The sequence below is a fragment of the Hemitrygon akajei genome, unplaced genomic scaffold, assembly GCF_048418815.1.
Source record: "Hemitrygon akajei unplaced genomic scaffold, sHemAka1.3 Scf000069, whole genome shotgun sequence".
Lineage (NCBI taxonomy): Eukaryota > Metazoa > Chordata > Chondrichthyes > Myliobatiformes > Dasyatidae > Hemitrygon > Hemitrygon akajei.
The window spans coordinates 2,107,876-2,135,030 of record NW_027331955.1 but is presented as its reverse complement, the minus strand read 5'-3'; the positions used below and the strand labels follow the sequence as shown (position 1 = coordinate 2,135,030).

The window sequence follows — 27,155 nt, the reverse complement described above, 5'->3', positions numbered from 1 at the left end:
TCAATGCTCTGATTTATAAAGACAAGCATACCAAAAGCTTTTCTTCACCACACTATCCACGAGATTCCACCTTTAGGGAACTATGCACCATTATTCCTAGATCACACTGTTCTACTGCATTCCTCAATGCCCTACCATTTACCATGTATGTCCTATTTGGATTATTCCTACCAAAATGTAGCACCTCAAACTTATCCGCATTAAACTCCATCTACCATCTTTCAGCCCACTCTTCCAACTGGCCTAAATCTCTTTGCAAGCTTTGAAAACATACTTCATTATCCACAACGCCAACTATCTTAGTATCTTCTGCATATTTACTAATCCAATTTACCACCCCATCATCCAGATCATTAATGTATATGACAAACAACATTGGACCCAGTACTGATCCCTCAGGCACACCACTAGTCACCGGCCTCCAACCTGACAAACAGTTATCCACCACTACTCTCTGGCATCTCCCCTCCACCCACTGGTGAATCCATTTTATTACTCCAATATTAATACCTAACGATTGAACCTTCTTAACTAACTTCCGTGTGGAACCTTGTCAAATGCTTTGTGATTAACCTGTCTTGATGCACAGACGTATCAGTTCTGTGTCTTTCCTGTCCACTTGAACTAGAACACCTATCAGTCAAATGCAATCCATTTTATCAGCTGAGGAAGTTTTTTTCTAGGAGTGTTGTACATTCGAACTCAAGCGAACATTAGCCAGGCATTGGGGGAGCTAAGCTCTATTATCTGCAGGCTCGAAACTGCACAACCTAATGCTTTGCCTCTCAATGTGTGTGTGAGTGTGTGGGGGGTGGGAGTGGTTGGGGTAGGGGGTGGTGTCTGCAGCCAGGCCAGCTTGATGAAGTCTCTGATCAGTTACCAACAAAGTATCGCTCGTGAACCCAGAGGAGGCAACGCACGTGACCATTGTTGTCCCATATTCAAGAACGCTTGCAGTACCATCTAGACCCACACTTTTGAAAGTCTGCTCACTTGGCTGCACTTCTATTCCCGGCATATGGGCAGAGACTAAAGACCACAGCACCAGTGGTGAGGACCAAGAAGGCCACAGTTGTTACCGACTACACGAAGACCTGTGTAGATTAGTGTGTGCCTTGGAGAACTTGCCGGACACTGACCAAATCAAATGCCGTGGATGAACCAGGACATCGGCCGTCTGCTGAGGGCTAGACCTGTGGCCTTCAAGACCAGTAATCCGGAGCTGTACAATAAACCCAGGTATGGCCGGTGGAAAACAATTTTAAGTGTGTATAAATAATTCCGATTGAAGTTAGAGGCCGAATCGGATAAACAGAATCAGATTCCCCCTCTGGGGAAGTTGGGGGCGTTTGAGAATGGGGTTCCCCACTGACCGGTGAATCAGCTTCAATCGGTTGGAGCAGATAAGCTGACAGAATTAATGGTGAGAAGCTGAAGGAGGCAACTTGTCCCATGAACTTCCTGACATCTCAGGGTCCGGATCCCAGTTGCCCAGTCCCCCTCCTCATCTCTCTTGGCCCCGCCACTGCTTCTCGCCAAATGTTTCCCTACTCTTCGGAAGCATCTCCCCCCGTCCGGCCCCTCCCCCACTCAGCCCCTTATAAAGCACCCAGTTCAACCCGACCGCCCGTCCTTGGATGAATGAGATGCACCGGAGTCACTTACGGTCTCTATCTGAGGGTCACAAGTTCCCGTCAGTGTCTGCCTGTCTGTCATTCTCCTACTATCCCTTTCTATTTGTATACTTCCCACTCTCCGTCTGTCTCTCTGTCTGTTTCTGTGTATGTGTGCGTGCATGCGTGCGTGTGTGTGTGTGTGTGTGTGTGTGTGTGTGCGTGCGTGCGTGTGTGTGTGTGTGTGTGTGCGTGTATGTGTGCATGCGTGTGTGTGTGTGTGTGTGTGTGCGTGCGTGCGTGTGTGTGTGTGTGTGTGTGTGTGCGTGTATGTGTGCATGCGTGTGTGTGTGTGCGTGCGTGCGTGTGTGTGTGTGTGTGTGTGTGTGCGTGTGTGTGCGTGTGTGTGTGTGTGTGTGTGTGTGTGTGTGTGTGTGTGTGTGTATTTCTGTCTGGCTGTTTCTCTCTGTCGCTCTCTGTCTCTGTCTCTTTTTTCCTTTCTTTTTGTACCTTTCACTGTCTTTTCCGGAAGCGAATGAAATCTATCCCTTAGAATTCCCCCCCCCCTCCACAATTTAAATGCCATGGGGGAAAGTGCATTGTAATCCTGACTTGCCTGAACTTCCTTCCGAAACATGAGACAGTCATTGTCTATTCTGATATGCATAATGCCACATGCAACTGAACCTGCGACCTGATAACTCACTGAGCTGCAGGTCACGGCGTTTGTTCTGTTGCGCTGATGTGAGGGTTAGTGACGGCAGTCTCGTTTATTACTGGCAGCAACGTAACATCGGTAAATTGTCCGAACTGTCCTGTTTGTAAAACAAAAAGGGCGTGTGACTCAGAACAAGCCCTGTACCAACGAACAGGTCACGGAGCGATCCACTGATAAAATCGCGGGTCTACTTAATGATTTTCACTCGGAACAGATTAATCCATAACCGGGGTGTGTTCATTTACCTGCAGAGCCATTAGCTCAGTCTCGCATTGGTCAGTGTGAGAAGAGGACCTGGGGCCGCTCTGAAAGGTAGGAACCAGGATATACTGATCAAAAATCACCAAAAAGGCATGATCGGCACTAGCTGTTTGAACTAGTATTTCTGTGGTTCAATACAAGCGCTGGGGAGTAGAGTGTGGAGATACGCGCCTTTATTTCTGCTGTCTCTGTTCAATATAACCACAGCCAACTTTGTTCTGAGTTGTCGCTGGAGTTTATAATCCAACAATGAACCGGTCCCAAGGTGAATAATAAATCAAAGCGACAGCACCAACCGGTCGAACCAGGTTGTGAGTTGTGATTCCTCTCTGGAGCAGATTAAACATTTGGAGAGAAATGTTATCATCGGCCCCGGGCACTGAAGCGGTAAATCTGGCTCAAACATTTGGAAATTCTGGAAATAGTTGCTTCAATGTGCTTTGTGTTGGACAATAGAAGCGCTGTGAGAACAGGGTGTGGCGTGACTTGCTGATTAATGTGAAGCCCAGGTTTATCGGTGCATTATCAGGTGAACATTGTGTTCACTTACTGTTTGGAACCATAAACCTCAGGTATTCGGACTCGCTGGAAACGGAATCAAGCTCAGCACAAGGTAAGGACAGAGACTGTGCTGAATGGGCAATGCGATGGTGTTTTAATACGCACACTTCTACCAGTTCATTACCGGCTTTTGAAATTGCGCTGTGTTACGGGTGTGTGTGTGTGTGTGTGTGTGTGTGTGTGTGTGTGTGTGTGTGTGTGTGTGTGTGTGTGTGTGTGTGTGTGTGTGTGTGTTTGTGTGTGTGTGTGTGTGTGTGTGTGTGTGTGTATGTGTGTGTGTTTGTGTGTGTGTGTGTGTGTGTGTGTGTGTGTGTGTGTGTGTTTATGTGTTTTGTTTTTCTGTATGTTTTTTTTAATCAAAGACTGGGTACAGCTGGCAGGGATATTTAAAATAACACTTCCTGAATCTCACTGGCTGTTTAAATTACCGAAGTCGACACAGGGGCTCTTTACTGTGTATCTCCTCTACCGTCTAACGTGGCCACAGACTTTATGTTCTGCTGTTGTATCCCATCGACGTCAATGGTCAATGTTCGACAGGTTACCCGTTCAGTGGTGTTCTTCTGCACATTACTGTTGTATCCTGTGGTTATTTGAGATACTGTCGCCTTCTTTTCAGATTGAATCAGTCTGCCCATCCTCCTCTGGTCTCTCTCATTATCGAGGCATTGTCTCCTACAGAACTGCCATCGCTGGATGCTTCATTTTTTCTCTCCATTCTCCTTAAACTGAGACTGCTGTGTGTGAAAATCTCTGGGGTTCAGCAGTTTCAGACTACACTATCTGACACCAGCAATCATTCCATGCTTAATGCCACTGAGTTCAAATTTGTTCCCAGTTCTGCGTCTGATCTGAACAATATCTGACCCTCTTGACCATGTCTTCATTCCTTTATTAAACTAACAGAGCTGCTGCCCCACGATTGGCCGATTTGCATTCACCTGGTGTACAATCACCACACAATTAGAGTTCTACCATTGCTTTGGAGAAGAAAGATACTGGACTTTGCCGAGGAGTAATGAGTTGGAGCTGGGCAAATTACGAAATTTTTAGACAGGGATTAGGGAAAGTTAATAGGAAATGGCTGTTTTGGTTGTTGGCAAGTGCAAATGCGGAGGGTATTTAAGGACTAACTGCACGGAATACTGGGCAGGTACTTTCCAGGAAGAAGAAAGGAGATGGATGGCAAGGGAAGGGAACCTTGGATGTCGAAAGAGGTGACAAATTTAGCCAAGAGATAAATGCAAAGCATAGGAATCTCTAATGAAACAGTGCCCTTGATGATTATAAAGGGCTGAAGGGGGATTTAGGAAAGCCTTGAAAATTCCTCGGAAAATAGGATTACAGGGAATCTCAGGGCATTCTATCTACACAACTGCAATGAGGAGATTTCAAGCCTTTATCTAAGCAAGGATGTTCTGACACTGTAGAGGATTCAGAGGAAGTTCACAACAATGATTACAGGATTGAACGACTTGTTTGATGGGTCTGAGCCTGCACTCACTGTAATTCAGAAGATTGGTCTTGACAGATTCCACGTGTGTGGTGAGTTTCCTTTGGTGGGTCTGGGCCTGCACTCACTGTAATTCAGAAGATTGATCTTGACAGATTAGACGTGTGTGGTGAGTTTCCTTTGATGGGTCTGGGCTGCACTCACTGTAATTCAGAAGATTGGTCTTGATAGATACACGTGTGTGGTGAGTTTCCTTTGATGGGTCTGGGTCTGCACTCACTGTAATTCAGAAGATTGGTCTTGACAGATTAGACGTGTGTGGTGAGTTTCCTTAGATGGGTCTGGGCCTGCACTCACTGTAATTCAGAAGAATGGTCGACGGATTAGACGTGTGTGGTGAGTTTCCTTTGATGGTTCTGGGCCTGCACTCAATGTCATTCAGAAGATTGGTCTTGACAGATTAGACGTGTGTGGTGAGTTTCCTTGGATGGGTCTGGGCCTGCACTCACTGTAATTCAGAAGTTTGGCCTTGACAGATTAGACGTGTGTGGTGAGTTTCCTTTTATGGGTCTGGGCCTGCACTCACTGTCATTCAGAAGATTGGTCTTGAGTTTGATATATTCTTGATTGATAACTAGCTTTGCTGTTACAGGAGGAAGGCAGAATGAAATGGAGCATTGCGGGGGTGAGGGAGGGGGGTAATCTTCAACCTTGATGAATGGTGGTGCAGACAAGATGGAGCGAATGGACTATTTCTGCTCCTGTATCGTATATATTTCAATGACTGAATTATGACTGCTTCTTGCCCACATCAGGTTTTCTGATGTGTGAGGGACAATTACAGATTTGTTCACAGAGATTGTGATATTTATAATCATCATTTAAATTTCTGTGAGTATATGTCTTCAGGAACATTGAACAGAAATGTTGTGTTTTCCTTTGTATTGTGAACCTACTTCGTTATCTTTCATGTTAAAGTTAGACCTGCAGTGAGACATTTATTGGAAGAAAAGCACACAACTGGAAGCAGAGCGCGACTGTAGACGAGGGAACAGCAGCAGTGAACCAGCCCGAGGACTGAGAGCATCAACTGGAGCGAACCCATCTGACTCGAAGGTTCCAATGATTCAGTCAGGAGAAAGTTTGGTGAGTCACATTTACTCAAACTCTGGTCATTTAGACATTATATATCTTCACAAAGGAAGGTAGGAAGTATTTGGAGCGAAAGTGAATGTGCCCAGAGTATTATTTTCAGCCTCTGTCAGACCCAGTCGCAACCACTCCAGGTCCGGTAATTTGCTTTCAGTAGCTCAGCTCTTCAAAGCCACTCACATTCCGTCATAGTTTACTCATTTCATGGTCTCGTATCTTCTGAATTAACTTTTGGTCTGATCTTCGTGCTGTTGTTATTGCGGAAATGTGGACTACCATGAACTGCGGTAACAGGTCATTGACTTCTCTTTCTATTGCAAGCTGCAATGGTGTACTTACCCTCGAGTATATTGTCGTGCAGCCCGTTGCGGAGAACAAACCCCTTTGAAGCATTTCTCGCAACACTTCATTTCCTTCAGTCCTAGAATGACGTCCATTGGGAGCATAAATAAGGAGGAATTTAATTAACCAGAGTGGCGAATGTGTACAATTCGTTGCCGCAGGTGGCTGTGAGGATCAAGTATTTGGGTGTATTTAAAGAAGAGGTTGGTAGATTCTCTATTAGTCAAGACATGAAGTGATACTGGCCTTGTCGAGGGAAGCGGCCCTATCGAGGGGAGCGGCCCTGTCGAGGGAAGCGGCCTTGTCGAGGGAAGTGGCCCTGTCGAGGGAAGCGGCCCTGTCGAGGGAAGTTGCCCTGACGAGGGAAGTGGCCCTGTCGAGGGGAGCGACCCTGTCGAGGGAAGTGCGATTCTTTGGCTCGAGAGCCTTCGGCGACGAGGCTGAGGGAGGAGACTACACCACAGTTGGAGAGGGTAAGAGGCGGTGAAGAGATGACAGGTAAATTGATTCAGTGTGATGTTTGCTTGATGTGGGAGGTCAGGGACAATGATGGTACAACCGGCTGCTACAACTGTGTGTGTCCAGGTTCAGCTTCTGAAGGACAGTTTTGGGGCACTGGAGAGGCAACTGGATGACCTCAGGATCATCCGGGAAAACGAGAGTATTCTGGACAGGACCTACAGTGAGATTGTTACACCGAAGATACCGGAGGAGAGAGGGGGGGGGCGACGATGAGAAAGGGATGGATGCTTGAAGTACTGTAGACCCCGGGGGATGTGTGTCTTGAAAGCAGGTTCACCCTCTTGGAAGCTGTCGGGACAGAAGTTACTGCCATTCTGAGAGGCGGACAGGTCTGCGAGTCGGAAACTGGCACTGAAGCAAAGCAGATGAGACAGACGACAGGCAGAGCCGTGGTAGTAGGGGACTCCATCGTGAGCGGTACAGAAAGTGGTTTCTGCGGCAACAGGCGGGATTTAAGGATGGTATGTTGCCTCCCTGGAGCCAGGATCCAGGACGTCACGGACCGATTGCAGGGAACCCTCAAGGGTGAAAGTGAACAGCCAGATGTGGTAGTGCATGTCGGCACAAATGACATCGGGAAGCAGAGGAAAGAAATTCTGCAGCGTGATTTCAGAGAACTCGGAAGGTGGCTGAAAAGCAGGACCTCCAGGGAGGTTATCTCCGGTTTGCTTCCAGTTCCTCGTGCTGCTGAGGGCAGGATCGGGGAGATATGGGATCTGAATGCGTGGCTGAGAGCTGGTGCGCTAAGCAGGGTTTTAGATTCTTAGACCACTAGGATCTGTTTTGGGGTAAGGATGAATTGTACAAAAGGGACGGGTTGCACTTTAACAGGCGGGGGACCAGCATTTTCGCAGGCAGGTTTGCCACTGCTACACGGGTGTGTTTGAACTAATAAATGGGGGGCGTGGAGGAGACGAACTGGAAATATAAGGATGGAGTCAAAGGGAAAGATAGAATAAGAAAAGTTAAGAAAGACAACAGATTTAAAGGGGCAGAAAGCTCAAGAAGGGATCGTATGAAGAAAGCTCAGTATGGCCAAATGCAATAGGGACTGATGTGAGAAGCGAGGGGGGTAATGGGTTGAAAGTATTATATATGAATGCACGAAGTATAAGAAATAAAGTGGATGAGCTGGAAGCTAAGTTGGAAGTTGGTAAGTATGATGTTGTAGGAATAACAGACATAGCTGCAAAATGACCAGCGCTGGGAAATGAATATTCAAGGTTATATGCCCTATCGAAAGGGCAGACAGGTGGGTAGAGGGGCTTTGCAAGTGTGGAATGAAATTCAGTCCCTTGCGAGGTGTGACATAGAATCAAGAGCTGTAGCGTCAATATGGATAGAACTGAGGAATTGTAAGGACAAAAAGACTCTAATGGGAGTTATCTACAGGTCCCCAAATAGAAACCTAGATATAGGGTGCAAGTTGAATGAAAAGTTAAAATTAGCATGTTGCAAAGGTAATACTACGGTTGTAATGGGGGATTTCAATATGAAGGTAGACTGGGAAAATCAGGTAGGTATGGACCCCAAGAAAGGGAGTGCCTCCGAGATGGATTCTTAGAGCGGCTTGTACTGCAGCCTACCAGGGAGAAGGCAATTCTGGATCTAGTATTGTGTAATGAACTGGATTTGATAGGGGAACTCGAGGTAAAGGAACCATTAGGAGGTAGTGACCATAATATTGTAAGTTTTAATCTACAATTTGAGAGGGAGAACTGAAAATCGGAAGAGTCAGTATTACAATTGATCAAAGGGGACTATGGAACCATGAGGGAGGAGCTAGCCAAAGTTGACTGGAAGGATACCTTCGCAGGGATGACAGTGGAACAACAATGGCAGGTATTTCTGGGAATAGTAAAGAAGGTGCAGGAACAGTTCATTCCAAAGAGGAAGAAAGATTCTAAGGAGTGTAGGGACGACAGTGGCTTTCAAGGGAAGTCAAAAATAAAGGAGAATAAGTATAACATAACAAAGTTGAGCGGGAAGACAGAGGATTGGGAAACCTTTAATGAGGTACGAAGGTAAGTTAGCCAAGAATATAAATGAGGATAGTAAAAGCTTCTTTAGGTGTGTGAAGAGGGAAAACATATTTAAGAACAAACTTGGGCCCTTCAAGGCAGAAACAGGTGAATTTATTATGGGGAACAAGGAAATGGCAGATGATTTGAACAGGTGCTTTAGATCTGTCTTCACTAGGGAGGACACAGACAATCTCCCAGATGTAATCGTAGCCAGAGGACCTAGGGTAACGGTGGAACTGAAGAAAATTCACATTAGGCAGAAAATGGTGTTGATAGACTGATGGGATTGAAGGCTGATAAATTCCCAGAGCCTGATGGTCTGCATCCCAGGGTAGTTACGGAGGTGGCTCTAGAAATCGTAGATGGTAATTACGCAATGGTAATCATTTTCCAATGTTCTATAGATTCATGATCAGTTCCTGAGGATTGGAGGATAGCTAATATTATCCCACTTTTTAAAAAAGGAGGGAGAGAGAAAACAGGGAATTATAGACCAGTTAGCCTGACATCAGTGCTGGGGAAGATGCCGGAGTCAATTATAAAAAATGAAATAAAGGTACATTTGTATAGAAGTAACAGGATCGGGCCGAATCAGAATGGATTTACGAAGGGGAAATCATGCTTGACTAATCTTCTGGAATTTTTTGAGAATGTAGCTATGAAAATGGACAAGAGAGAGCCAGTGGATGTAGTGTTACTGGACTTTCAGAAAGCCTTTGATAAGGTCCAACATAGGAGATTAGTGGGTAAAATTAGAGCACACGGTATTGGGGGTAGGGTACTGACATAAATAGAACATTGGTTGGCAGACAGGCAACAAAGAGTAGGGTTTAACGGGTCCTTTTCAGAATGGCAGACAGTGATTAGTGGGGTACCGAAAGGCTCGGTGCTGGGACCGGCTATATACAATATGCATTAATGATTTAGATGAAGGGATTAAAAGTAGCATTAGCAAATTTGCGGATGACACAAAGCTGGGTGGCAGTGTGAGATATGAGGAGGATGTTAGGATAATTGGGCAGGTTGGGTGAGTGGGCAGATGCATGGCAGATACAGTTTAATGTGGATAAATGTGAGGTTATCCACTTTGGTGGCAAGAACAGGAAGGCAGATAACTGTATGAATGCTGTCAAGTTAGGAAAAGGGGAAGTTCAACGGGATCTAGGTGTCCTTGTTCATCAGTCACTGAAAGTAAACATGCAGGTACAACAGGCATTGAAGAAAGCTAATGGCATGTTGGCCTTCTTAACAAAGGGAGCTGAGTATAGGAGTAAAGAGGTCCTTCTGCAGTTGTACAGGGCCCTCGTGAGATCACACCTAGAGCATTGTGTTCAGCTTTGGTCTCCAAATTTGAGGAAGGACATTCTTGCTACTGAGGGAGTGCAGCATAGGTTCAATAGGTTGATTCCCGGGTTGGGAGGGACTGTCATATGTTGAAAGATTGCAACAACTGGGCTTGTATACACTGGAATTTAGAAGGACGAGAGGGGATCCGATTGAAACATATAAGATTATTAAGGGTTTGGACACGCTAGAGGCAAGAAACATGTTACCGATGTTGGGGGAGCCCAGAACCAGAGGCCACAGTTTACGAATAAGGGGTAGGGCATTTAGAACAGAGTTGAGGAAAAACTTTTTCACCCAGAGAGTTGTGCATCTATGGAATGCTCTGCCTCAGAAGGCAGTGGAGGCCAATTCTCTGGATGCTTTCACGAAAGAGTTAGATAGAGCTCTTAAAGACAGCGGAGTCAAGGAATATGGGTGAAAGCAGGAACAGGGTAATGATTGTGGATGATCAGCCACGATCATATTGATTGGCCTACTCCTGCACCTATTGTCTATTGTCTATAAAACTGCACCCTCTGGCACCGACAAACATTCCACTCTCAAAATCACTAAGATTACATTTCATCTCTATGGTGATGTTTGTTGGAGACAGAACGTACCCTTTACTCAGGAACAGGATAGGGAGAGAACCGCTAATAAATCTGTAGGTTTAGTTAATGATTATCACCAGGAGCTGACTGAATATTAATCAGGGTGTGTTCATTCCCGACAGAACCCGTAGCACACAGCCTCACTGGGGCAGAGTGGTAACAGAACCTAGACCCGCGGTACAAGGTAAGACGCTCTATATCCTGAAATATAAACATCATAAGCACAGTTAGCCTCTTTTATGAACACTTGAATGAGATTGATAACGTATTGTGTTGATCGATATTAGAACTGTAGAGAATCGCTTTTGAAAGAGTTAATAATTTCCTTCATCTAGTTGAATGCATCGACTTCCTGTGCATGTCCCGGGGGGAACCGGTGAAGTTGACAGTGTTATTGGAATCGCCGCACTTTCAACCCGGCTCCGTATCATCAGCAAAGGCTCGGGAGGTGCGAGCTTCCCGCATCTCGGAACTGTCCCCGGGCTACTGCTTGCAGTAACAGGAAGCCGATCCGTCCACACTCGGGGCTTTACCGATCCCCAACCGAGGGAACTGAGGATTCGTTTTCTTATTTCCTCACTGGCGGTATCTACACTATCTGTCCATCCTAGACGGCATTTCGGTTGGTGGTCAAAAGTATGGAACCACCCACATTGGAGATTACAGCCGGGGCAAGGGGGGTGGTCGTGGGGGAAGGCGGTGTAAGGAGTTGATGGTTCCATTATCTAGTCGGTTGGTGAGACCTGTTGTGGATCACCGCCTGCAGTGTTGTTTCCCTTCTGTCAGATAAGAGTGGGTAGGTGGGAAACCAAAAGAAGGTTCAGCAGACAGATATCTGCCCCCGTGAGTTTTTCTGTGAGGAATCTGTTGTGATCTTGACTTGTGATGTGACTTAAAACAGGGGAGACCTGCTTGTACACATCACAGTTTTTTTTTAAAAAAATAACAATGTACTTGATTGTTTCCGCGGATATTTGGTAAAATGAGTGGGAACTTCGATGAGACATAAAGTATGCCACGGAGTTTGACAGGGACGTGGACAAAATAGTTCCTGTTGTGTGAGGATCTGAAACCAGGCACCGCCAGTTGAAGTCAGTTGAGATGTTTTCTCTCTCTCTCTCTGTGGGTCTAGTTGTGTCATGGGAATGACCGCTCTCAATATTCAGGAGAAGGAGAGTCTATCAGTTAATATTGTAATCCTGCAGTGTGGTGACCCTTGATACACAAATGAGTGAGATGTTACAGGTGAGAGGCAGGATTGATGAGCCGAGATCACAGTCAGATCTGCGTTGGTCACAGTCAATGCGGGATGCCAATGTAATTAAATCTCCCGTCAGCAACTTCTAGCTGACAAAAACACATATCAATGGGCACTGTGCTGTGCACGTCCCGTACCTAATACTGCGGCCACTGATTGTATGTCCGTGGTTTTCTGCATCCGTAGCCCGTCCATTTCAATGTTCGACATGTTACACGTCCAATGACGCCTCTCTGCACAATGCATTTGCAGCGTGGTTATTTGAATTACTGTCGTCTTCCCGGCAGATTGAACCAATCTCGCTTTTCTCATTCGATCTCTCTCATTAACAAGGCGTTTTCGCTCACAGAACTGCCGCTCACTGATCTTCTTCCGCGCCATTCTCCGCAAAACTGAGACTGTTGAACGGGACAATCCCAGGAGTTCAGCAGTTCCTGCGATATTCAAACTGCACCCTCCGGCACGGACAAACATTCGACTCTCAAAATCACTGAGATCACATTTCATCTCCATGGAGATGTTTGTTTGGAGACAGAACGTACCCTGTGCTAAGGAATAGGACGCGGAGAGACCCGCTGGTAACGCTGTGGGTTTAGTTAATGATTATCACCAGGAGCTGACTGAACATTAACCAGGGTGTGTTCATTACTTACAGAACCCGTAACACAGCTACTGGGACAGGGTGGTAACAGAACCAGGAGCCGCTGTACACGGTAAGAAACAGTATATACTGAAATATAAACATCACAAAGGCAGTCAGACACTTAAATGAGACTGAGAACTTATTCGGTTCTTCAACAATTGAACTATAGCGAATCACTTTTGAAAGAATTAATAATTCCCTTCAGCTAACTGAATGCAACGACTTCCTGTGCACGTCCCGGAGGAGACCGGTGTAGTTGGAGGTGTTATTGGAATCGCCGCACTTTCAACCCGGCTCCGAATCATCAGCAAAGGCTCGGGAAGTGCGAGCTTCCCGCATCTCGGAACTGTCCCCGGGCTACTGCTTGCAGAAGCAGGAAGCCAGTCCAACCACGCTCGGGGATTTACTGATCCGTGACTGGGGGAACTGAGGATTCGATTTGCTTATTCCATCGCAGGCGGGATCGACACTATCTGTCTGCCCTTTACGACATTTCGGTAGGTAGCTGCTGGGAGAGGGCGAAATTATGAGAACTCCTCACACTGCAGTTTATAGCGGGGGAGGGGGTCGGAGGGAAGGGGTGTAAAGAGGTGATGGTTCCATTATCTAGTCGGTTGATGAGACCTGTTGTGGATCACCGCCTGCAGTGTTGATTCCCTTCTGTCAGAAGTGTGTGGGTAGCTGGGAGATTGCACATTTAAACAGAGACGTAACGTAAAGAATTTTGCTTCTCATGTATATCAGGGATGTAAGTAATGAAGTTAATACAATTGGATATGCACAAACACAGATTCGAACAAAAATACAATAGAGGGACCGAGATCAGGATGGAAACGGTAAAATGAGCACGTTGCTAATGTACAAACACGAGAAAATCTGAAGTTGTTGGCAATCCCGGGCAACACCAGGAAATCTAGGAAAAGATCTAGGAAAAGAAGGTTTAACACAGAGACATCTGCACCTTGTGAGTTGTCCTGTGAGGAAACGTCTGTGATCTCGGCTTTTTTCAGTGATTGAGGAGAATTCGACATGACCTGAGTTTACACGGTGGTGTAGTTGATTGTATCCGTAGTAGTTTGGTAAAATCACTGGGATATTTGATGAGAAATAAAGTATCCTGCGGCGTCTTGACAGGGACGTCGACAAAATAGTTCCTGTTCTGGGAGGAACTGAAAGCAGTTGAAAACAGTCTCCCCCATTGTCTCCTCTCATTCTCTCCCCCATTCTCTCCCCCCATTCTCTCCCCCTCTCTTCCCCCTCCCGCTTTGTACCCCTCTCCCTCACCCCTCCCTCGAATGGCCTCCTCAACATTCAGCAGAAGCAGATTGTTCCAATTAATTCTGTAATCTCTGCATTGTAAATATCACTGCCAGGTGCATGTCTGTTTTCCTTAAAAACACACACACAGAAAAAAGCATTCATGTCCGTAATGCCACAGTTTTAAAGACAATATTGAACAGGTAGAAACACTGGAAATCCTCTCATGACCAGGGACGTATTGAAACATCACAACGTTCCCCACCCAGTACGGTCTCTGTGTGTACTTGGTGCCGAGCTTCTGTTTCTGTTCCAGCGAATCCGAGTATCTGAACTTTGTGGGTCCAAACAGTAAGTGAACACACCGTGAGCGAGATTCAGTCGATAACACACATATAAACCTGGGCTTCTCATCAGTCAGCACGTAATTCCACACCCTGCTCCACAGCACATTATATGACACAAAAGCTGATTCAAGTGAATGATTATATTGTGCTGTTCGGTAAGTTCGCAGAATGCACAACATTCGTAGTTGTTGTTCACAGAGAAGTTTATCGTAGCATATACGGGATCAAAATGGACAGGGGGTGGTAAACAGATTGCAAAACCAACCCGAGCTGCAACGGATTCATGCAGATATTGGGGATTATGTGGAGGAAACAGCCAGAGGAAGTGGATGAGACAGGCGCAGTCGCATAATTCAAAAAGCAGCTGGGATGTGTAGATTGAGTGAAAAGGCCAGAAGGGAAATGGGCCCATCACAGGAAACTGTGATCATCTCAGTGGGCACTGTGGTTGGCAATGTCTCCTTGGGCCGAACACTCTGAATTTGGACTCTATTGCTCTGTGAGTTTGTCAGTAGATGCGCCAGGTATCAGCGGAAATACGTAGACATCGTGTGGAAGGTGTTGTTAATGGGGAATGCTTGGTACCCAAGCCAACTGCTTCTCTGATACAGGGGATGAAGATACTGTCATATTTGCAAAGTAATCGTACTCTCTCTGACTCACTGTCTGCTTGTTGTGTAATTCACAGATTCACCAGCAGGTGGAGCTTTCCAGAACCGGGACCAGGATGTAAACAAGACGATGACGATCAACAATCGTCAGTCAGAATCAGAATGGACACAGGTATGATACGTTGGGATTTTTGAATTAAACTTTTGTCGCGTTTGTACACAGTAGTTCAGATGAGGAAACTGACACAGGTGTTAACAGTGCACAGAAAAGTTTCATCAGGCAGTGTCACTGATCCCACTGGTAAAGCAGCTTTGAGTAATTGATCAACCTAACAGTTCCAGCGCAGGGACCTGACACCGGTAATGGTTGAATGACTCCAATCACCAGGCAAAGCTTCAGCTGAGTGAAAGGAACAGGGGCTTCTGAATCAGGTGGTTGTGAGTGAAACGCAGACGGGAGTGCGACAGCGGTCTTGTGGTTATGTAAATGTTCAGGGTCAGTGACCGTTTCACCTCCAGACAGGCCCTGATGTGTAAGACATCGCCAACTTTCACTTATAAAACTGAACGCCAGATGATAGGAACATTTCCGGGTTTTCAGAGATTGTGTGTTAACACAGCATTTCAGGGTTTGGAAAGAAAGCTAACAAGACCCCCTGGGTTTTCATTGGCTGCTGCACAAAGGAGAAGAGGGGTGTCTCCGAAATCTGTTTTCTGTAGCAGAGTTGAGATCATTGCCGGTGTTGGGAATGGCTGAGGATCAGGAGGCAGCTCATTGTAGATACATTTGTGGTCTGCTTCGGAGTTTTAACACCCCAGTGAATGTCTGGGTTGTAGAGAAATGGAGAACGCAAGTTAATTCCCCCTTGAGATGATCTTCTACCTGAATTTAAATTCCCAGGATCTCTGCTGGAAAACCCGGTATAACCAATGACCAAATGTCTCTGTCACCTGTAGACATTGTGATTGTGCTTAAATCTGTGATTCCAGCTGTAATAAAAAGATGTGACAGCCTGGAAACCTGTTATTCGGTCCATCTAATTCTTGCTGATCTAAATGTCTGAGCTTGCCCAATTTTCCTGCAGCCTTTCCCAAATTTCCCTTGTAAACTTCTTCTATCCTTTTTCCTGCCCGCATGCTGTAAACTTTGCAATTTTATTTGTGTTTGCAGACTCCTCTCTCTGCACGTAATTTATACCCATCAGACACCATGTGAAAAATGCCCCTTTGGTCCCTTTTAAATTTCTTTTAAAAGTCTCAAGTCTCAGACTCCCCTACCCTGGGAAAAAGAACATGGCCCTCTACACTATCTATGTCCTGGATTATTTTATGTTCACATACGTGTGTAAGGTCACCCTTCAAGCTCCTGAGCTCCAGAGCAAACTGTCCCAGCCGAACCATATCACACAAAAAACAACAGCCTACTCCAGTACCGTGGTGGTCATTCTCCACTACACACTTTCCAGCTTAATCGCCTCCATCCTACAGATTAGCAACTGCAACTACACACAAAGCTCTCTAAGTGAGACTTTTCCAATGACTTGCATAGTCGTTACATGACGATCATCAGGTGGGGGAAAAGAAGGGAACCGGGGGAGCGGTCAGCATAGATCTTTAGGTAATGGTCAGTCTGTGACCCAGGGGACTGGACATTGTTCGTCTCAAGGCAATGGTCAGTCTGTGACCCAGGGGACTGGGCATTGTTCGTCTCAAGGCAATGGTCAGTCTGTGACCCAGGGGACTGGACATTGTTCATCTCTAGGTAATGGTCAGTCTGTGACCCAGGGGACTGGACATTGTTCGTCTCAAGGCAATGGTCAGTCTGTGACCCAGGGGACCGGACGATGTGCCTCTCAAGGGAATGGTCAGTCTGTGACCAAGGGGACTGGATATTGTTCGTCTCAAGGCAATGGTCAGTCTGTGACCGAGGGGACCGGACGATGTGCCTCTCAAGGGAATGGTCAGTCTGTGACCAAGGGGACTGGACATTGTTCATCTCTAGGTAATGGACAGTCTGTGACCCAGGGGACTGGACATTGTTCGTCTCAAGGCAATGGTCAGTCTGTGACCCAGGGGATTGGACATTGTTCGTCTCAAGGCAATGGTCAGTCTGTGACGCAGGGGACTGGACATTGTTCATCTCTAGGTAATGGTCAGTCTGTGACCCAGGGGAGTGGACATTGTTCATCTCTAGGTAATGGTCAGTTTGTGACCCAGGGGACTGGACATTGTTCGTCTCAAGGCAATGGTCAGTCTGTGACCCAGGGGACTGGACATTGTTCATCTCTAGGTAATGGTCAGTCTGTGACCCAGGGGACTGGATATAGTTCGTCTCAAGGCAGTGGTCAGTCTGTGACCCAGGGGTCTGGACATTGTTCATCTCTAGGTAATGGTCAGTCTGTGACCCAGGGGACCGGACATTGTTCATCTCTAGGTAATGGTCAGTCTGTGACGCAGGGGACCGGACGATGTGCCTCTCAAGGGAATGGTCAGTCTGTGACCAAGGGGACTGGATATTGTTCGTCTCAAGGCAATTGTCAGTCTGTGACCCAGGGGACTGGATATTGTTCTTCTCTAGGTAATGGTCAGTCTGTGACCCAGGGGAGTGGACATTGTTCATCTCTAGGTAATGGTCAGTTTGTGACCCAGGGGACCGGACGATATGCCTCTCAAGGGAATGGTCAGTCTGTGACCAAGGGGACTGGATATTGTTCGTCTCAAGGCAATTGTCAGTCTGTGACCCAGGGGACTGGATATTGTTCTTCTCTAGGTAATGGTCAGTCTGTGACCCAGGGGACCGGGCGATGTGCCTCTCAAGGGAATGGACAGTCTGTGACCAAGGGGACTGGATATTGTTCGTCTCAAGGCAATGGTCAGTCTGTGACCCAGGGGACTGGACATTGTTCATCTCTAGGTAATGGTCAGTCTGTGACCCAGGGGACATGGACATTGTTCGTCTCAAGGCAATGGTCAGTCTGTGACCCAGGGGACTGGACATTGTTCATCTCTAGGTAATGGTCAGTCTGTGACCCAGGGGACCGGATATTGTTCGTCTCAAGGCAATTGTCAGTCTGTGACCCAGGGGACTGGACATTGTTCATCTCTAGGTAATGGTCAGTCTGTGACCCAGGGGACATGGACATTGTTCGTCTCAAGGCAATGGTCAGTCTGTGACCCAGGGGACTGGACATTGTTCATCTCTAGGTAATGGTCAGTCTGTGACCAAGGGGACTGGATATTGTGTGACAAAGAGATGAGAGAATGTGTGATCCAACAGAGTGGACCATGTGTAATCCCGTTGCTGGTCTGTGTGTGACACAGACTACTGGACACTACGTGACCCAGGAGAATTTAGCTTGTGGAAGATAATCGCGGTGATATTTCCCAGTATCACTGGAAACCGCCGCATTAAGATCGCGTGGCCATCCTTGTTTTCAACTGCTGTGAATTCAGTTATCAGTATTACTGTGTCTATCCTGTTATTTTACTGGGAGTGAATGTGTCCAGTCACCGGCTTATCGGGATGGTCACCTGGCAGGATGTACGGTTCACAGTAACCAGCACAGTCCCACTCCAAATCCGGTCAGACAGAGTCTCAGCTCCATTGCAATCTGAATCAGCTTTGCTCATAAATCATATTGGTATACCCTGCAATTCATCACTTATTTCAGTTAGGAAATTGAAACGAGCAGCGATAGGACTGAAGAGGATTTTACCAGGCGGATCATCGAGGGAAGATGATCGGGACACGGGACGCAAGGTACCAAATCAGGGTCAGATTGAGAGCGATGTCCCAATGGAAAGTGGTCTCGCCGCAGAGGAGGAGGAGCAAATTCAGCCCAGAGACAGTGACGTCAGCGACATCGATCAGGACCTTGGAACCAGCACAAATGAGGCGACTGCCTGTCAGCTCGGAAGGTCATTGAACACGGAATTGTCAAGTCCCCAACAAGGAGCAGGTGAGTGAAATATGAGGGTGAGGGGTGCTCAGAATATGGCAGGGAGGAGGGTAAAGGTGAGTCCTTGTTGGAGAGTTGTCAGATGAGAGGGGGAATGTGTTGGTGTGGTACATGTGGTGTAGTGGGCAGCCGTTACCCCACTGCAGTAAATGTACTACCTACTGTGAGTATTTCTAGGATGTGTATTGGAGGAAAAGCAGCTATCCAGATGAGAAGGGTATTTCCGGGTTGTGAATCAGGGGAAATGTATTCGCCAGGATGGAAAGTGTATCTCTGGGAAGTGAATATTACCGACAGTCCCAACATTGATTGCCCATTCAGAATTGAAATAGGTGAGTGGGTGGGATGGGTGATTAAATGTGGTCCTACTATTAACCTAATGCCCAGGATATTGTGGGTTCGGTTTTAAGGCCAGTGTTGGAGATGGGGAATTAAACCGTTTTTGTGTCTGTGAGCAGGTTCAAGTCATGTTTTTTTTGTTTTTGTTGAGTTGGGTGAGAGCGGTAGAGACGAGTGATATCTGAGTTCAAGTCTACAGTTTCCTTTTTATATTCACAGAGTCAGAGTTCACAATCTCTGACCTCCTGGCACAGGGGGAGGAATATCGACTTTACCAACTGACAAAGTTCTACAGAGACAGACTCAAACAAGCGATTGAAGAAAAGGTTGAGAGACTCGGTATAATGTTGACAGAGGAGGGACATTTCAGTAGAGAAGAAAATGAGGTGAGTGTATTTAATGTATTGCCACCGAACTGCTGGTATCAGAGGGAATAGTAATCAGTATTAATCTCCTGCACGTTCTACGAGTTCTACATGGGAATGGAGACTGTGATCTCTGACTTGTCTCTCGCAGATCTGGTTTCAGCTGTTCATGTAGGGAGCACTGGGAACTATAGGTTCAGCATCACCTTTTCTTCTCTCACCTGCTGTATTTATCAGTGTGAAATAAGAACAGTGGCTGCATATCTGGACTTTGAACAGGCATTCAGTCTGAAACTGATTTGAAATCTTGGCTGAACCGCCGAGCAGATTCACCTCATTTCATTGATACAGTATGAACATGAAACAGTCAGATTGTAAATTGGGCCAACCGGCTTCACTGTGGCACTTGACGGAGGGAAACCTGCTAACCCCATCCGGTCTTGGCAACCGAAAAAGAAATCTGATAACTTGCTTAATATCTAACTAATGAGAGACAAGGATACACCATTTCAGGTCACTCTCCCTGGAGCTCACAAACAGTGATTGTCTTGTCCTAGATCTGACCTATTCAGCCATGAGTGGTATTAGACAATCAAGTGCGTTATACCCCTGCGTGACTCTGTTCTCATTGGGATTCATTGGCGCTCTATGTTATTAATCAAACAGGCATCAATGTCTCAGAATGATGAACATCATTCCTCTTATTTCTCAGAGCAATGACCTAAGCCCATCCATATTCAGTTCCATCATCAATTACCTTAATTGCATTATCGCTGTATGTTTCTTGAAAACTATTCGATGTGTAATTCATAATTCTTCAGTTAATGAGGGAGCCCAAGACTGCATTCAGGAAGTGATCACCATTTTACAGCATGAGTGCCAGGCAGTAACCATCTTCATCATTTCATCTTCATGCTGTTCCCTCAAAAACTTCCAACAAGTCTGTTAGGCAAGATCCCTTCCATGGATTTTGGCCTTTTTTTTATCATGTGCGTCCAAATACCCCGAAACGTTATCCTCAATAATCGACTGCTGACATCTTCCCAAACGCTGATCACACTAACTGGCCTATAATTTAAAATGATCAGTCCTCTGGAACCATTCCAAAATCTATTGATTCTTGAGCGATCATTACTAATGTCTCCACAATCTCTTCAGTCTCCTCTTTCAGAAGCAATCGAGTGCAGTTGATCTGGACTCATCTATCTTCAGAACTTTCAGCTTCCCGAGCGCCTTCTCCTTAATAATTGCAAATGCACTCACTTCTGCCACCTGACGTTCTCAAATATCCGGCACGTTCTAGTGTTTGTTACAGTAAGGACTGACGCAATATACTTACTAATACTTTCTGGCATTTCCTTCTCCCCTGACAGTACCTCTCCACTGTCGTTTTCCAGCGGCCCAATATGCACTTCCCTCTCTTTCACTCTTCATATATCAGACGGTCCTTTTGCTAAGCTATTTTACATTATTCACTAGCATACCTTCATATTTCATATTTTCTCTACTTACGGCTTTTTAATTGCCTTCTGTTGATTTGTAAAAACATCCCAGTCCTCCAGCTTTCGACTATATTTTGTAATATTCTGTGCCCTCTCCTTTGCTTTTGTGCTGCTTTGACTACCTCGTCAGCCACGTTTGATCACCCTCCCTTTAGAATAATTCTTCATCTTCGTGTTCCTTTGTCCTGCACCTTCTGAATTGCTCCGAGAAACTTCAGCCATTCCCTCTCTGCCATTGTCCCTGTTAGTGTCATTTTCGAATTTATTTTTGCCCAGCTCCTCTCTCATGCTTCTGTAATTCCTTTATTCCACTGTAACACTGATATATCTAACTTCACCTTCTCCCTCTCAAACTGCAGTGTGAGTTCCTTTATTTTATGATTACTGCCTCTTAAGTGTTTAGTTACCTTAAGCTCCTTAATCAAATCTTGTGTAATACACAACACAAAATACAGATCCGCCTTTCCTATAGTGGGCTCAATCATAAGCTTCCCTCAAAAGCCATTTCACAGGCATTCTACAATTTCCCTGACTCAGGATTCAGCACCGAACTGATTTTCCAAGCTACCAAGGACAAATTTATCATTCACATTTTTGCAGACCTCTTCTCTCCCCCATTGTAATTTGTAGCTCACATCCTGGCTACTATTAACAGCCCTGTATATAATTTCCATCAGGGTCATTTTACCTATGCAGTCTCTTAACATCTACATCGTACAGTCCGATATCACCTCTTTCTCAGGACTTTTCATTTTTAATGACAACATAGTAAACCCAACCCTTTCATCTACCTGCCTATCCTTTCGATTCAATATTTATCCTTGGATGTGAGCACCCAACTATGAACTGCTTTCAGCCATGATTCAGTGATTTCCACCATGCATTATTTTTTGCTCTCTCGCTCTCCCCTCTCTTCCGTTCTTCTTGTCACATCTTGTTGAGGTACTGCTGCACATTGACAGATCGAGTAAGTTAATCACATTGCATCTACTGCAGGGCGTCAGTGAATCCTTATTCTTACACAATATTGATTTAGAATTTCCTTCAGCTCCTGTTTCTCTATTAACGACTAAACCCAGTAAGGATGAGACAGCAGGCCAGTGACTGCATCTGTTATGAAGCTAGTGGGGCCATGAACATATATTTTCCTCAACATTCTCCATGTCTGTCCGTCTGCTCCATAATAAGTTCATTGTTTTCCTTTTGTAGAAAGTCACTGAACTGACAGAGAAGGGAAACCGGGCAGAGAGTTCCAGACTCTTCCTCAGTTTGGTGATGGGCAAAGGCTCTCGGGCCCAGAGGGCGATGTGGAAATCCTTTGTGACTTTGAGGACTGAGTTACCGAAGTTGGACAGAATACTGAGTCAAATACAGGAGCGAGGTATGTTAAAAACACACACTGAACACTAAGGTACATTGAAATAAATTTTAGTTATTTAATTATTTTGGCTCTGTTTTCATGGATTTTTAAAAAATATATATTTAAACAGGTCCTGATACACAGGAATACATGAACATTGCCCATGGGTTATTTGAGTTACCCACTCAACTGATAGGTGAGTGATGAAATGCACTGTTCAAATCACGCCTCAAATGTTAGTCTGGGACTTCGCAAAATCTGGGAATCAAAATTCACCATTAATCATTCGCTGATACGAGGAAATCTGCAGATGCTGGAATTTGAAGCAACACACACACAATGCTGGTGGAACGCAGCAGGTCAGGCAGCATCTATAGGGAGAGGTACAATTCGCTATTGACTTCCACAGAGATTGTCTGGCATTTCCTTTACACCTGTTACTGCATCTAGAACATCATTTTTCAGCGGTCCGATTATCTTCTTTTTTTATTCTTTATATATCTGAGAAAGAAAAAATACTTTGGTAATACTTTGGTATTTTTTCTTCTATTATTGACCATTTGCTTGCATTTCCTGCATATTCATGTATATCTAGGAGCATCTATAACATAGTTGCCTCCAACACGACCCACATAGTAAATTCCAGGCACCTACAAGTCTGTGAAGAAAACTACCCACAATTGCTGTAAATTTACCCCATCTCACCTTAACCAAATGCCCTCTGCTATTAGACACCAGTCTTATGTAAAAATAAACAAACAAAATACAGGCTGTCGACCCAAACTCTTATCTCTCAAACTTGTACACCTCAGTCAGATCTCTATTCTAACTCCAGAGTAAACAAACCAAGTTTATCAAACCTCCACTTGTAGCACATGTCACCGAATCCAGGCAACATCCTGATGAACCTGTTCTGCACCCTCTGCAATCCTTCCAAGAGCTGGACAATCAGAAGTGAATACAATATTCCAGATGCACCCAAAACCATAAGGTCCAGGAGCAGAATTAAGCCAATCGGCTCAGTGAATTTGCTCTGCAAATCCTCTCAGCCCCATTATTCTGCCTTCTCCCAATAAACGTTGATGCTTTTCCTAATTAGGAACCTATCGACCTGCATTTTAAATATACCCAATTACTTGTCTTCCTCAGCTGTCTATAATAATAATTTCACAGATTCACCACCTGCCAGTGAAAGAAGTTTCTCCCAATGTGGATCACCTCCAGCCAGGACAATTCACACAGTTCTCAAGCATGTTAAATTTCTGTATAAGCATTCCTTGTGGGAACTTGTCAAACACCCGACTGATATCCAAGTAAAAAATCTCCATGTGTAACTTCATCCGTCACCTTTGTCACCTCCTGGAAGAACTCCATCAAGTTAGCAAGACGCTAACCCCGCCCAAAACCTCGCTGCTGAACACCAAACCACCTCAAACATTCTCTCTGTCATACACCCGCGGGACAGAAGATATAAAAGGCTGAAGGTCCGTACCACCAGCCTCAAGGACAGCTTTAATTCTGCATTTATAAGGCTATTGATTGTCAGCAACTATGTTATTATTGGCTCTTAATAATAATAAGACAACTTTATTTATAAAATTGCAACATCGTGCATCGCGTAACTAATAACCACTCACTTAGATAACCACAATATACTTACAGAAGAGCAGAAAGAATACACTTAGTGCATGAACGGATTTAAGGAGCAACTAATAATAGATTATGCATCTATCGAGCAGTGGGAAGAGTAGAAATCTTTCAATGTTATATTGTCTATCAAAAACCATTTGATTCTGTCTCTCACATGGTTAGGAGGTTCCAATATTATAAAAGATGCATCCAATACTTGTGAAATTTCTACAACATCTAATGAATTACAATAAACGCCCTAATAACAACCACAACGGAACAACCACTGTTACCAAAATAAATGCAGACTTTTTCCAGAGTGACACACTAAGCCCACTATGGTTTCGTCTGGCGTCAAATCCACTCTTGAATTTCCTGAATCAGACAAAAGTCTGTATCGAATCGGGGGGGAAAAAAACAACGAATTTTACCTTACACAGCTATACAGGGATGATTGGAAAATAGTTACTCTTGCATCAGTGGAGCTAAAACAATTAATTCAAATAATGGAACTAATTTCCAAAGAAACCATACATAGCATATATAGCTATGCATGTCTATGTGATTCTATAAAATATTAAATTAAATAAGTTGTGTAGAAATAGAAATAAAAAAAAGATTAGTGGGTCAGTATCGATAGGTTCTGTGTCCATTCAGAAACTGGATGGTAGAGAATAAGAAGTTGTTTCTCATACGTTGAGTGTGCCTGAGTGGCCGACCCTGTGCAGTAGTTCCCATGAACTGTTCTGTTTTTCCTTGTAGGACCTCATTGCACCGACGTGATGATATTATTTATTTGGATCGCATGCATAAACGTTTTCATTGTATCTTGGTACATGTGACTATAAAAAAACAATTTGCCAAGTTGTTGTTGTCAATAACATAGAGCTGCTTGGTTGTTTAAGATTGTTACACCCAGGCGTGGTAGCGGGAATACCCTCCCACGACCTATTAAATGCTCCCAGTGGCGTGCGACTCAAACAGCCTGTGACAATCAGGTCCAGCTCCTGGCCTTCACGTGTGGCTTAGCTACTAAGCTTGGTAGAGGCATTTCTTCCGATAGTAGAAAGGACAAATGCGGGTTACTGCCACCTGATAACCAGTCATTTCGGGCAATTGGGGCTCGTCGGCCGTGATTGGCAGCTCATCCAGATGAAAGAAAACAGTGATTTCACGCTGTACCCCTCATGGGGGAAACTTCTGGTGCCAAGCTCTATCAGTCTCTGCAGTTCCTTTGTGTTCATCGTCTGCTAATGATGTTTTAAATATAGTCAAATGTTATTGTAACGGAAGAGCAGTCAGGATTGCGATAAGATATCAGGGGAACGTTCACTTGAAGATTAGTTAATATCAGAATATGAGGTTTGGACATTTTCTGGGACATCCATCGCTGTCAAATTCCACTGTCTATCAACAGAATTTTACTTTCTGTCCTAATATCCATGGAAGCATTGAATTAATTCATGTAATCTCAAACACTGAATGTTGAAATGCAGTTATAATGTTCTTTGTCAGTTGAGCCATTTAACATTTTGATTATGTTCTCTGTTGCCATGGAAGATGTTCAACAGAAACACAAGGAGACTCTGCGGGCACAAACTGAAACACTGAGAGTGAACACGATCCTGATGAGGGAGAAGGTGAAGGTTTTCCAGCTGGTTGATCGATACGTTGAGCTCACGGTCATTTCTACTGTTCGAGATCGGAGACTGGTGGAACATGAGCTGCTGGCAAGAGGCAGAGACCACGAGGAATGGAGAGAAAAACATCTCTGCGGAGAGCTGGAGCAAATCTGGACTGATCAGTTGTTCCAGAACCGCTTTTCCTGGAATAAATCCAAACCTGGGGATTCAGCAGCAGTGACCGGAGTCGCGGGGATCGGGAAAACCACAATGGTACAAAAGATTGTTTATGACTGGGCCACGGAGAAAATATACCAACAGTTCCAGTTTGTATTTAGTTTCAAATTCCGGGATTTAAACTCCATTAACTGCAGAATAAACCTGAAGGAACTGATTCTGTATCAGTATCCTTACTTTGGGAATATCCTGAGAGAAGTCTGGAAGAACCCAGAGGGATTGCTGTTTATATTCGATGGTTTGGATGAATTCAATGATAAAATTGATTTTGCTGACAGTCGGGGAGACGCAGAACCTCGCTCCACATGCACAGATCCTGAATTCAAGTGCAAGGTGTCGGACATTGTGTACAGTTTAATCCAGCACAAGCTGCTCCCCGGGTGTTCAGTGCTGGTGACCACCCGCCCCACTGCGTTACATTTATTGAAAAAGGCGAAGATCAGTGTCTGGGCTGAAATCCTGGGATTTGTTGGTGAGGGACGGAAGGAATATTTCATCAGACATTTTGAAGATCAGACAGTGGCAGCAGCTGTTTTTAAACACGTGAAGAAGAACGAGATCCTGTATACCATGAGCTACAACCCCTCCTACTGCTTGATCCTCGCACTGGCACTAGGCCCCTTCTTCACACAAAGAGTCAGGGACCCACAGCGAGTTCCCCAGACCATCACCCAACTGTACTCCTACTATATTTGCAACATCCTGAAAAACCACGGCCGTGAAATTGAGAACCCCCGTGATGTGTTATTCAGGGTTGGTCAGATGGCCTTCAGAGGGGTTTCCGAGAAGAAGATTGTGTTTACAGATGGAGATTTGATCAAGTACGATCTGCAGCCTTCCCAGTTCCTGTCCGGATTCCTGATGGAGCTTTTAGAGAGAGAGGATTCCGCTTGGAGCATGGTGTACACATTCCCACACCTCACCATCCAAGAGTTTGTAGCTGCAGTCGCACAATTCCTGAATCCACATCCAGGGGATATCCTGATATTCCTCACTGAAGCCTACAGCATTACAGATGGGCAATTTGAGGTATTTCTCCGTTTTCTTGCTGGTCTCTCCAACCCAATGTCAGCTCGGGGCCTGGAGGAGTTTCTGGGTCCATTTCATCGTGAAACAACCTGCCGGGTAATTGACTGGGTGAAGGAGGAGGTTAAGCACCGGATTGGAAACACTGGGACTGAAGCTCGTAAAAGGAGCCTCCTGAACACATTGCATTACCTGTTTGAGTCTCAGAATCATGGGCTGGCTCAGGAAACACTGGGATCAGTGGAAACACTTTCATTCAGTGGAATGACACTGACCCCGATTGACTGCGTGGTCCTGTCTCATGTCATCGGATTCTGTGACACGATAAAACACCTCGACCTAGAGAACTGCCACATTCAGTGTGAAGGAATCCTGCGGCTGGGACCCGGGCTGCACAAGTGCCAGAAGCTGAGGTAA

The 27,155-nt window shown here is 45.3% G+C and overlaps 1 protein-coding gene across 1 annotated transcript; it reads left to right on the top strand.

Annotated features, from left to right (window-relative positions):
• The first annotated feature begins 1,147 nt into the window (after positions 1 to 1,147).
• On the top strand, positions 1,148 to 27,155 carry LOC140722082 (NACHT, LRR and PYD domains-containing protein 3-like). Its single transcript, XM_073036878.1, has 9 exons — positions 1,148 to 1,239; positions 10,706 to 10,767; positions 12,497 to 12,554; positions 14,777 to 14,871; positions 18,371 to 18,658; positions 19,217 to 19,383; positions 22,074 to 22,245; positions 22,355 to 22,420; positions 25,414 to 27,155. Exons 1-9 carry the CDS (start codon positions 1,148 to 1,150, stop codon positions 27,153 to 27,155), a joined length of 2,742 nt encoding a protein of 913 aa, XP_072892979.1.